The 12,252-nt window shown below is 38.3% G+C and overlaps 2 protein-coding genes across 2 annotated transcripts; both read left to right on the forward strand.

Moving 5' to 3' along the window:
* Positions 1 to 1,450: 1,450 nt before the first annotated feature.
* Positions 1,451 to 5,483, forward strand: LOC131333974 (uncharacterized). The gene is made up of 5 exons (XM_058368825.1): positions 1,451 to 3,284; positions 3,384 to 4,012; positions 4,108 to 4,389; positions 4,475 to 4,586; positions 4,670 to 5,483. Exons 1-5 carry the CDS (start codon positions 1,761 to 1,763, stop codon positions 5,297 to 5,299), a joined length of 3,177 nt encoding a protein of 1,058 aa, XP_058224808.1. The 5' UTR covers positions 1,451 to 1,760; the 3' UTR covers positions 5,300 to 5,483.
* Positions 5,484 to 5,556: 73 nt separating this feature from the next.
* LOC131332925 (uncharacterized) lies at positions 5,557 to 12,252 on the forward strand. The gene is made up of 9 exons (XM_058367234.1): positions 5,557 to 5,844; positions 5,996 to 6,179; positions 6,274 to 6,530; positions 6,745 to 6,951; positions 8,256 to 8,351; positions 8,449 to 8,553; positions 8,656 to 8,904; positions 8,996 to 9,336; positions 11,829 to 12,252. Exons 1-9 carry the CDS (start codon positions 5,557 to 5,559, stop codon positions 11,839 to 11,841), a joined length of 1,740 nt encoding a protein of 579 aa, XP_058223217.1. The 3' UTR covers positions 11,842 to 12,252.

Consider the following 12,252-nt stretch of genomic DNA (forward strand, 5'->3'; position numbering starts at 1 on the left):
TATAAAACCGCTACCTAGTCAGGACAATGTCTCCCTTCCGTCCAAACCATGGATGGAAAACTTAACAAAACACCCTACCCTACCTATTCTGGCGCCATCAAAAGGGTACTTTAGACATTCACTCCCAAACTTTACTCAATCCCTCTTTCATCTTTTAGCAGCAAACCATAATTTCTCAAATCAGACCATACTCAATCAGAGAGAGAGAGAGAGAGAGAGAGAGAGAGAGCGAGAGAGACCCATTGCTTCATGACTGGACTACTCACGGTTGGATTGCTCACCACTGGATGGCATGGACCTTGAGAGCCTTTTATGGAAGCAGATTTTGCAATGGCATTCTATTAGACATTTTGGACTCATTCATAATGGTAGGAAAATAAAATATATGCTAGTAATTTGAACAGGACAGGACAGGACAGGAATTTGTCCAATTATAGATCCCACATTTTCTGTCCTTGGAATGCTAGCATCTACCAGATATTTTGGCTTTCTATTTCAGTTTTGATGCATATGTAATGCATAGAACTCTCTCTTTTGGGGCAAGAAAGCAGGGTACTTAAGTGTTTGCCAGTGAGAGAGAGAGAGAGAGAGAGAGAGAGAGAGAGAGAGAGAGAGAGACGCAAACACAGTGATATCTGGTAGTTTAAAAGAAGAGATAGGGATGAAGAAGAGAATACATACATATACATATATGGACAGTTAAAAGACATTAATACCCTTACAGTAACCTAGTTATGGTATTTCGTTAAGTTTTTCATCCAAATAGGAGGAATTGTCCTGACTAGGTAGCAGTTTTATAGTGGAAGGGGTAAGGGTGTTCAATTGGTAGTTGAAGGGGGAAGTAAAAAATTTCGATATAGTTCGAGGGGCAAGCACATATTTTACCCATTTTAGAACGTAAATATGTTTCAAACCGTCTTGTGGGAAATTAGGCAATAACTTGTTAATGTTGCTACCTATCTAAGTTTCCACGCCTAGCTTCCACTTCTTTTAGTGATGGTTGTGGAATTGAAAAAACTAAGAAAAGATGAGGAAAAAGAGGATATTCTGCATTCATTTGTTCATGAAGATGTATCTTGCTGTTTTGATATGCTGCATTTTCTTATGGGCGTGTCCTAAGGGTATGGCTTGGAGTGGGTTAGTTCTTACTACAAACCACTTCAGTCTTGATTGTATTTTCAACAGGAGTCATGTTTTTTTTCTGCTGCTAAACCATACTGTTTGCTGCTGTGACGAATCTGTGAGCTGCATTCTTTTGTATATATGCTGTTGTGTTTCTATTGCTGCCGTGTCTGCTAGTGCTGCTATTTTTTGCTACTGTGTCTGCCATATCATAGAGCATCATAGAGTAGTGTAATTGCTGCTGCTGTTGTTTTTCTTTGGCTGCTGCTGTTTTTCTATGGCTGCTGCTGTTGCTATTTTGCTGCTTATTTTCTGTTATGGCAACTGTTTTTCATGTCAAAATGGTGTATCTTGCTGCTTTTTCCTATGGTGTATAGTCTACTGCTTTTTCCTAGGATTTTTGCTGGCATCCTTAGCGGTTATTGTTCCAAGACGAGTGGACTTACCTTATGTATTACATGTATGATTGTATGATATCAGGAAACAAGCTTGGTGTTGTTAAGATGGTGGACAAAGAGTGGGTGCGTTTGAATAGGTAATAGAAAAACTTTTTTAGACAACTATAGATAAACTAGTTACATATTCTTAAAACATTTAACACACTTGGCTTGTACATTTGTAGATGCACTGACGAGTATATGAACGCAGCATTGAACTTTGTGGAGATGGCTAATCAATACGCAGGATATTTAGGAAAGATTCTATGCCCTTGCAAACATTGTCGGAATTTGAGTCACCATTCTGTTGATGATGTTTATGAACACTTGGTCATAAATGGAATGGATCCTACATACACAACTTGGTTTCATCATGGGGAGGAACCAAGTGCTGCACAAAAACCTAAAGAAGCGAAAATGTCAGATGCACATAACTTATATAGCGCGACTTATGCACGAGATGCAGACCATCTTGAACCACTTGACGAAGCTAGAGATGAGGTCTTTGCAAAAGCATTAGAGGATGCAGAAACTCCATTATACCCTGGTTGTGAAAAATATACGAAGTTGTCGGCAATTGTTACTTTGTACAAGATCAAAGCTGAAAATGAATGGACAGATGAGAGTTTCACTATTCTTTTGGGGAAGCTTCAGGATATGTTCCCCATGGATAATACAATGCTATGTTCTGTTCGTGCAGTTAGAAAGTTCCTTAAAAAATTTGAATTGGGTTACGAGAAAATTCATGCATGTGTGAAGGATTGTTGCTTATTTAGGAAAGAGAACGCAGAATTAGAGAACTGTCCAAAATGTGGTCGTTCGAGATGGAAGGTAGACGTACGCACAAAGCAAATAAAAAAAGGGGTTCCTGCCAAAGTGTTGAGATATTTTCCTATAATTCCAAGGTTTCGGAACATGTATAGGTCATTTGAAGTAGCTAAAGATTTGGTATGGCACCATACTCATAGAAGCAGTGATGCCAAGATGCGACACCCGGTAGATTCACCAACTTGGAAAACAATCGATGATAAGTGGCCATCTTTCTCAGCAGACCCACGGAATCTAAGACTTGGTCTTGCTACCGATGGTTTCAATCCATTCCGAAATTTGAGTTCGACGTATAGTTGTTGGCCTGTTATGCTGGTTATGTACAACTTGCCACCTTGGTTATGGATGAAAAAGGAAAATGTTTTGTTGACATTATTGATCCCAGGACCTAAGCAACCGGGTAATGATATTGATGTATATCTACGACCTCTTATCGAAGACCTACAGATTTTGTGGACCAACGGAGCACCTGTTTATGACAGGTTCACTAACTCTACATTCAATCTGAGGGCCATTTTGATGTGGACAATGCATGATTTTCCAGCATATGGAAATGTTGCCGGGTGTATGACTAAGGGTAAATTTGCGTGTCCTATATGTGGTGAAAATACTCATTTTCTATGGCTGAAATTTAGTAGGAAAACTGTGTATTTGTGCCATAGGTGCTTTCTTCCACCATCTCACCCCTTTCGGAAGAAAAAATCATGGTTCGATGGAAAGGAAGAAAAGGGGAAAAAACCTAGAATCATGACTGGAAAACAAATTTCGGAAACTCTGAAAGATATGAAGAATGATTGGGGGAAAGGTGGAGAAGGAAATAAAAAACGAAAGCGGGACAATGAAGATAAACAAAGGTGGAAAAAGAGGTCAATCTTATTTGATTTATCATATTGGGAGGTAAGTTTTATCAATCAACATTTTGATCAATTTATATCTTATATTTATATATATTAATCTTAGTATAGTTTATGATTGTTTCTCTACTATTCTATGTAGGAATTGCTAGTGCGTAATAACTTAGATGTGATGCATATCATTAAAAATATTATTGAGAGCCTTATTGGCACGCTGTTGGATATTAACGGAAAATCCAAGGATGGTTTAAATGCTCGCAAGGATATGCAAGATTTGGAAATAAAGCACGACTTGCATCCCGAAGATCGAGGGTCTAGGACATATCTTCCTCCAGCTTCCTATACACTTTCCAAGGATGAAAAGCGAATATTTTGCAAGAGGTTGTTTGACTTAAAAGTACCTGATGGGTATAGTTCAAATATTGGGAATTGTGTATCAATGGATGAATTGAAGGTCACAGGTCTCAAATCTCATGATTGCCATGTGCTAATGCTTCAGTTGTTGCCTGTAGCCTTAAAGGGGTTACTACCAACTGGACCCAGAAATGCGATACTTCGCCTTTGTGCATTCTTCAATAAATTGTGTCAAAGAGTTATTGATCAAGAAGAAATGGCAACCCTTGAGGATGAGGTGGTTGAAACGTTATGCATGCTTGAGAGGTTCTTTCCACCTTCATTCTTTGATATCATGGTGCACTTAACAATTCACTTAGGACGAGAAGCACGACTTTGTGGGCCAGTCCAATATCGTTGGATGTACCTTTTTGAGAGGTGAACCCTTTTAGTTTTTTTTAATGAGTAATCATCTATGGTTTTGTTCATTATCTATGATTGTATAATGTGAATGTACTTTTCTTCATGATTAGACATATGAAGATATACAAACGAAGTGTTGGGAATCATGCACGACCTGAAGGTTGTATAGCAGAACGCTACCTTGTAGAAGAGTGTATAACATTTTGCAGCCGACACATGAAATCTGTGGAAACAACCAATAGGGGACCTCGCAATCAAGATTTTGAGAACGATGTAATTCTCGAAGGTCGTCCAATATCAGCTGCCACATCCATCACATTGACTGATGAAGTTTTAGAAAGTGCACATCGTTACGTTTTATTCAATACAGCCATAGTGGAACCTTATTTGGAGTAAGTTTGATGAAATTCTGCTTGCAGAATTCATAAATTTTTATATACATGTGAATCACTTACTCATTCTTTTTTTTTCTACTAGGATGCATATAGAGGAGTTAAAGAACTCAGATGCCAGCCTTGGTCTTCAAAAAAATAATAGTTTACTTTTGAAAAGGCACGCTGACAACTTTTCAAAATGGTTGAGGGAAAAGGTTACCACTTAATTTGCTTGCGGTTTATCAAGTTTAATATTGTAATTAGTATAGTATTAATTGGGTTGCATATACTTGAACAGATTCAGGTAAAAGCATGCACAAATAATGAATTGGAGATACTACAATGGCTTGCTAATGGTCCTAGAAAGCATGCCATGAGTTATACGGGTTATATCATCAATGGGCAGCGGTTTCACACAAAGGAAGCTGAGAAATCAACCCAAAATAGTGGTGTTTCCATTGACGCGGCAACTCTGTGTAGATCAAGTGTGAAGGACAATGCACAAGTCGTTGATGTAGTTTCATACTACGGGGTGATTAAAGATATAATTTTGTTAGATTATCACACATTTCAACTACCGATGTTCAAGTGTGACTGGGCAAACATTGGCCATGGTGTTAGGATGGAAGATGGTTTTACACTTGTTAACCTACATCAAAGTCAGACCCAATATGACAAAGATCCATTTATCCTTGCATCCCAAGCAAAGCAAGTTTTTTATTCAAGGGAAACCGAATCTTCAAATTGGTATGTTGTGCTAAAGGCACCTCCTAGGGGATTTTATGACTTGGAAATGTACGAAGAAACTATGGATACATCTTCTAGGCCGCAAGATGTTTCAGCCCTTGGTATGAACGATGATGATGATGATGAAAGGACAGCTAATGTTAGAGGAGATTGTGAGGGTACATGGATTGAGGATTTCTAGTCATTGCGCCGTGTAACTTTTGGTTTTTCTTTTTTCGTTTGTATCTTGCTAGGATCTTTTTTGGTTTGTAACTTTTGGTATGTTGTACTAAAGGCACCTCCCAGGATCTTTTGGTTTGTATCTTGCCATTGTGCCTTAATTTGGTGTTCATATTATACTTGGATATTCGTTTAGTTAATTTCTGGTTGCTGCTATGTTACTTGTGCAGATTGGTTTTGTTATTTCTGTTAACTTGTTTCTTTTATGTATCCAGTAACATGTATATCCAGCCTAGGCACTTGTCCAAAATGTTGACAAGCTATGAAAGGTTAAAGCAGAAAAAAATGGATCAAAACTTAGTACAATTGAGGGCTGCTGGAGTCAAGAATGTGCCAAAGTTTTTGTTGGGCTTAAATCAAAGTGCCAACATTAAAGTTAATGACATGTGTGAAGTTGACATTGGGCATGCAGTCGATGGTGATGAAGACGTCGTACTATTTGATGGTGAAGAAAGGTTGTGTTCTAATAATGACAATGATGATCCTTCGGGGTCTAAAACAAATGAGGTGATATTTCTATAGGATGTATAGTATACTCTTTGATAGATTAATGTACTTCTACATTTTTTACATATACGTGCTCTTTTTATAATTTACATGCTCATTATAATGTTGCCCACTCCCCTTCATTCATGCATTGCTTTTTTCATATTTTCAGGTGAATGGTACATGTCCAAGAAATAAGAAGGATTGTTCTAGTGCACAACCTCTGAGAAAATCACAAAGAACTCAAGAACAAGGTGGCAGTACCCAGGGAGCAACCCAAGCTCAGCAACTTCCCACATCACCTACTGAACAACCTGACCTGTTTTGCAGCCCACATACGGTTGCTGGTTGTGTGGGTGAGAAACAATATTTTGAGTTTATTTCTTGTTTGTTTACTTTTTTTATTTAATGTTTTAGAAGTACATTCATATCCAATGCTAAACTCTACAGAAACTCCTGCAAGCCCTTCAAGAACGTCACAAAATCTCAAGCGCAAAAGAGGCCCAACCAAGCTGAAAACCATTGCTATAGATGGAAGTAGTCGGATTGAAGTTAAGTTTGATGGGAATGGTGAACCAATAGGTGAGGGATCAGTCAAGTTGTCTTCTTTCTTGGGACCGCTAGTTAGAGAGATTGTACCATATACACTAAAGGATTGGCGAAAGCTTCCTTCGGCAATGGCAGAAATCCTATGGCAATCTATTAAGGTATGTCATAGTGCCCAACTATTATAATGCTTTTAGTTACACGATAATAGAATTTGAACTCTCTTTTTTCATATCTTGACTGATCCAATCTTCATGAAAAAGGGCATAGAGTTACATGACAGAATCTCATGACTTCAACTCTTTTTTTTCCCTAAGTTACTCTTGTGGAAGTAAAAATTATAGAATTTCATGCAAGCTACATTCAACATTTTAGGTAAGATTCAATCTTGATGAAGAATGGCATAGACAAATGGTTTTCCGGAGAATGAATGAAGATTGGAGAGCCTCAAAGTCGATATTAGTAAAAAAAATAAGAAACGCTTCGAATGAGGAAGAAAGGCTAAAGCTACAGCCTGATAACGTCAAATCGCTACATGATTGGAAGGATTTTGTGAAGGAAAAGACTAGTAAAGAATTCAAGGTACGTGCACCCTGTTCATCCCACTCCACCACTTGATTCCTGAAAATGCTGCTGGAATGAACTCTTGTTTTGTTCAAATGATCTCGGTAGTTTCAGCGTACAAAATATCTTGTATCTACTTTGTTTAGATGAACTACTAAAACGGTTGTAGCTGAAAATGCTGCTTTCTTGCTTATACTTTGTATCAATCTCCACAGATGAACACTGATCAACTACTAATAAAGAGTGGTTTTGCAAATCAAGTATGGAATCTAGTTTTGTAGAAGTACTTCTTAAATAAGCATACTTAGGTCTTCTTTCCCTACCCTCTTTGATTTTCACTTCTCTTCATGCCAGCACATCACAATCACCACCTATCCTTGCTGAACTGTCACTGCTTAACGAGAATTCAAATTGAGCATTACGTAGAGTCGTAGACTCACTCAACATTTTTGAGGATGAATAAAGTGTCTCCATCTAAGATTAAAGTTTTGAGGTGGACTGTTGAAGCTTGCTTGGCCTGAAGGATTTGTGCGTATGGTCCTCATTCTACACCAGACCATTACAATCACCAGCAATAATGTCCAAATGGGTGGGGCTGTGGTCAGATTAGAAGTTAAGCAGCCTAAGTATCTATGCAGTTCATAATTAAGCCTAATCCTGTTATATACAAGGAATAACGGGAAACGTTGCATTGGGTACCTTAGGGATAAGGTGGAATCATACAACTTTACTAAAAAAAGGTGCTTTGGTGCAATAAGTCATAGCATAGCTTGCACGAGTCATGACTTGGCAAAATAGAGATCATGACTTGGCAGTAAGCAGGCAGGCTGCCACTGTGCTATGTTTTACAAGTCTGGATGCAAGTCTGCATTTGCTTTCATTACTATATAGTGATTATTTTGCGTGTGTTGGCTGCTATTTGGCTACTTTTCTGAGGTCCATGTTTGGCTATTTTTTCGTTTCAGCTGCTACTGTTATGGTTCTGCTATGGGCTACAATGTTTGGGCATTTGTGTACTTGTGAAATGTTCCAAAAATAGGACTGCATTGTGCTTTCCATCCATGCTTCAGCATTATTTTGGCTGTCTAGTAATGTTGCTGCTACGGCTTTGTTGGACTGATCTGTTTCTGCTGCGGCTTTGTTGGGTTGCTGCTATATTGCAGCCTGTTATGAGGGTGTTTTGCTATTGTTTCTGCTGTAACCTTATTCAGCCTTGTGTGATTTTCATGCTGCTACGGCTTTTTCTCTCCTATACTTAGGAGTCACTACTACCCTTTCTCTGCTGCATTTAGAACTTGATTTTGGTTTATTCTTGACTTTAGGTGAAAAGCGAGAACTTTAAAGCTATGAGAGAGAAACAATTGGAGCTGCAGCATACTATGAGTCGTAAGGGATATGCACGGTTGACTGCTGAGCTGGTAATACTTCTTTTGTTCAGTAGCAAAATTCATTGGACTTCATATTATAAACTATAACTTCAATTGAATTCTAATCAGATTTTTGTTTTTATTCTAGAAAGCGAAAAGAAAAGTTGACTCCATAAGTAGAGCCGTTGTTTGGGCCGATGGACATAGAGACAAGAATGGAAAACCCAAGAACAAGAAAGTTGCACAAAAGATTGTAAAGGCCATGGCTCATTCTTTATTTGGTGGTTTATTTGTTGTATATGTTTGACAATCTCATTAGTCATTTGCATTGTTTTTTTTACTATGCCATTTTTAGGAAGATATGGGAAAAATTGAACGGAATGGACAGAATTCAACTAATCTGAAAGAAGATGCTGTTTCTAAAGTGCTTGGTGCTGAGAGGAATGGCCGTGTAAGAACATTTGGAAAAGGAGTCACTCAAACAAGATTAACTATATTATCACAAATGAATGGTCAATTTGCTGAATTACGTAAAGAAAATGCTCAAATGAAGTCTCAAATGTCGGATATGAGAAATACAATTGACGAGTTCAAGAAAAGCCAAGTAAGTCAGTTATCATTTTCTTCATTGGTGGTCATTTCAGACTAGTTTGATTAATGAGATTTTATTTGTTTCCCATTGTTGAACTATCTAGGTTCAGAATCCGGCAACAACTGAAGCAACACCAACTACACCCCTTGTTTCTCCATCGGTAACATGTCATCCACAGAGTGACATTACCAAGTGCAAGTTACTAGATTGGATGGGGACGGGAGATGTAGTTGCGGAAGGGCGTTGGGCTTCAAGTGATCCACATTCTTGTGCGCATTGTGTTCCGATCGGCCCTAATGCAATGAAAGTTTGGGTGGATGTGGCAAAGAAACCTGAAGAGTTTCTGTGGAGGGCTCCAAGTGATATGACCTATATCGTAGATGCTGTGGGAAGTACCATCGCATGGCCTGCTGACTTTGTTATTCTGGACTCTTCTTCCCCAGGGTATTGTACTTTTACTCTCCTCCATATTGAAGTATTCTCTCGGATGATAAATATGCCTGATTTCTTGTGTTAATGATCTCCATGTTGGAGGGTACATTGCTATACCAGAATTTATGCATACCTAGTTTTAGTGTTGTCTATTTTTGGCTAGGAAACATCAGTTACCTATTTGGGAGGACATTAGTAGGCATAACATGACGAGAATGCAGAAACTTGACGTTCTTTTGCTTTTTAGGAGAAAACATTGAATAGCTTTGAAAGGAACATTGAGTATGAAGGTGTTTGATCAAAGTAATGCATGCTTTTTAAAAAGAAGAATATGTTGTTTTTCTCTATCTATGTGGATAGCCCGTTACCAATATGGTATTGAATCAAAGGTTTGTAAGAAATATGTTAAGTGTAAACCCAATTTGGGTATATCAAGTAGCTCTATGTGCATGTCTTTAGTCCTTGTAAGAAAAAAAGAAGAAAAAAACGTTAGAAGAGAGAAAAACATAAAGAGAGAAAAAGAAGGGTTTTGTGTGGTCTTGTGTGTGCTATGTTTTGGATGTGAAGTAAGTTTTGTAAAGCTTGGATTTGTGAAAGAAAATTCAGTTTTCTTGTGCCCAGATAAGTCTACTTCCTCCTCTGTGTTATTGCTGGAAAAACTGCACATTTGTAGCTCACTTGTGTGCTGAAAATCTGCTCTGTTCTGCTGTGTTTCTGCTGTGGTTTTTGCTCAGTTTAAGGCTGTTTTACGCGATATTTGTGTTTGTTTTTTGGGTGCCTTATTCCCCCCAGCAAGGATGGCCTAAATGTGGGTTGGCCTAAATGTCTAACACTTAGAATCTTCCTTGGAGTCCAAACAAATTAAACAGATAACTTTCCGGGATCCCCAAGAGTCATTTCATGGGATCATAAACACATTACAGCCATAGGGTGTCCAGTGATTCATGTTTTTTCTTGAAACAGCTGATTTTGCTAAGAATCTTATCTAGCCTGGAGATCTGTTGCCGTGGATGGTTAATGGGTTTCGGTAATTGCTGGGACGCTTGGTGGTGTTGGGTGTTGTGATTTGTTTTACGGAATTTGAATCAATGGCAAGGGTGTTATGCCAAATTGGGGTATTGATTGAATCTGTCAACACCAGTGGACATTGTGGTTATTAGTGAGAATACCAAAAAATTTGTGATGGGTCACCTTGTTCTGGGTTTTACTACCTAAATAGACACAAAGCTTAAGTTAAAGATTAGAGTTTTAGATATGCCTAAAGGCTAAAAGATAAATTGGGTTTGCTGCTGGACATCTGGGTAGACTTTCTTTGGAGGATTGTGCCACGGGAGCGAGGTTGAGCACAAGTATTCTGGGTCCAGTTTCGTGCTCAATTTTGCTTCAGGAGCATTTGAATAATTTCTCCTACTCCACCAAGTTGCTTTTCTTTTTGAGGGTACTTAGGAATGCCGAATTGGCCAAGTTGCATTTCACCAGTTAAGGAATACTTTAAAGTAGATGCATTGCATATGCACACCCCGCACAGCATATTAGCGATACTTATGCCACCACTGATATCAAGGTTAGAAACCCAATGGATCCCTAGTGGGGTGGATCTAAGGGAATCAACGCACCAAGGTCATACTGACTTACTTTCTTGATCTAACTTTACTGTAACTTGTTCGTAGACAACACGGGACCCAGCAGTAGGAGTAGGGTAATGCTTTTTGACCCAACAGAAACAAGTATAGTAAACAACTTTGTGGTTTTGAAATTGTCCAGGGGCATGCTAGCATAAACATGGGTTGGCCGGGGACATCAGGGAGGACATTTTAACCACTTGACTCGATCGGCATATTTGATAAATTATAGTCTAAATTATAGTGCATGTGCTCACACAGCTTTTTCAAAAACCTGGTAGCAGGTTTTAGCTTTACATTGTTGAGTTTTCTTTGATCCCATGTGCACCATCCGGACGGGAATCACGACTGTCTGCACGCCTTAGTTAAGACCCTAGTTGTGCTCACTATTTGAGTGTTTGTGTGTTTGGAAGGAAGCATCGAGATAGGAGTCATAACCAACCGGCCCAATCTAGTAGTCGTACTGTAGTATTAATTAGCATGCATAAGCCATGCTTGACTTTGTTATACGCACCACCACCTCTCTTGTTAGTCCAAGATAAAAAGCACATGATACGTATGGAGAGTATCGGTATCCGTATCGAATACCGATACGTGGTACGGAGGCCAAAATAGAGTATTCATGCTTTAGAGGCAGCTTGAGCATTAAATTCAAACTCATTCGCTATTTGTGTGTTCTACTTGTTATATATGTTTACAGTCTCATTGGTCATTTACAATGATTTTTTATTATAATTTTTAGAATGATATGGAAAAAATTGAACATGATACACCAAGCTCACCTTCGAATAATTTGAAAAAAGATGCTCTTTCTAATGGAAATGTTTAGTAGAAATTGTTATGACTCCATCAAATTGAAATGTTTGCTTCTACCATATGTAGGTTTATGGGTTGATAAAGAAGTGCTGTTGTGACTTTTTGCTGAAGATGTAGGTATGATCTTGCTAGTGTGATGGCTGTCATTATCACTTGGTTGGTTGAAGTTTTTTTGTTGATACTTATGGGATGGATAGATTTTGGAAGGACTGTTTTGGTTGAAGCCTTTTTGTTAATATTTCGGTGTCAAGGTTTGAACTCCACTTTTGGGATACATAGATGTTTTGGAAGGCTTTTTTGTTGATATTTGGTAACAAGGCTTGTACTCCACTTTCGGGATACACGGATATTTTGGAAGGCCTTTTTGTTGATATTTGGTGGGCTTGTATATACTAGTAGATAGAAATGGTGGAAGGACATTTAGTATATTGAATTTCTTTTGTAATGGTAATCGCTTTAATGTTTGGAAATATTTTGTTGGTTTTGTATG

This window comes from Rhododendron vialii, chromosome 7a (assembly GCF_030253575.1).
Source record: "Rhododendron vialii isolate Sample 1 chromosome 7a, ASM3025357v1".
Classification (NCBI taxonomy): Eukaryota; Viridiplantae; Streptophyta; class Magnoliopsida; order Ericales; family Ericaceae; genus Rhododendron; species Rhododendron vialii.

Coding starts and splice junctions, on each gene's coding strand:
- LOC131333974 (XM_058368825.1), top strand. CDS start 1,761: ATGAACGCAGCATTGAACTTTGTGGAGATGGCTAATCAATACGCAGGA. Junction 3,285..3,383: donor TTGATTTATCATATTGGGAG/GTAAGTTTTATC, acceptor TATTCTATGTAG/GAATTGCTAGTGCGTAATAA. Junction 4,013..4,107: donor TGGATGTACCTTTTTGAGAG/GTGAACCCTTTT, acceptor CTTCATGATTAG/ACATATGAAGATATACAAAC.
- LOC131332925 (XM_058367234.1), top strand. CDS start 5,557: ATGTATATCCAGCCTAGGCACTTGTCCAAAATGTTGACAAGCTATGAA. Junction 8,352..8,448: donor CACGGTTGACTGCTGAGCTG/GTAATACTTCTT, acceptor TTTTTATTCTAG/AAAGCGAAAAGAAAAGTTGA. Junction 8,554..8,655: donor AGAAAGTTGCACAAAAGATT/GTAAAGGCCATG, acceptor TGCCATTTTTAG/GAAGATATGGGAAAAATTGA.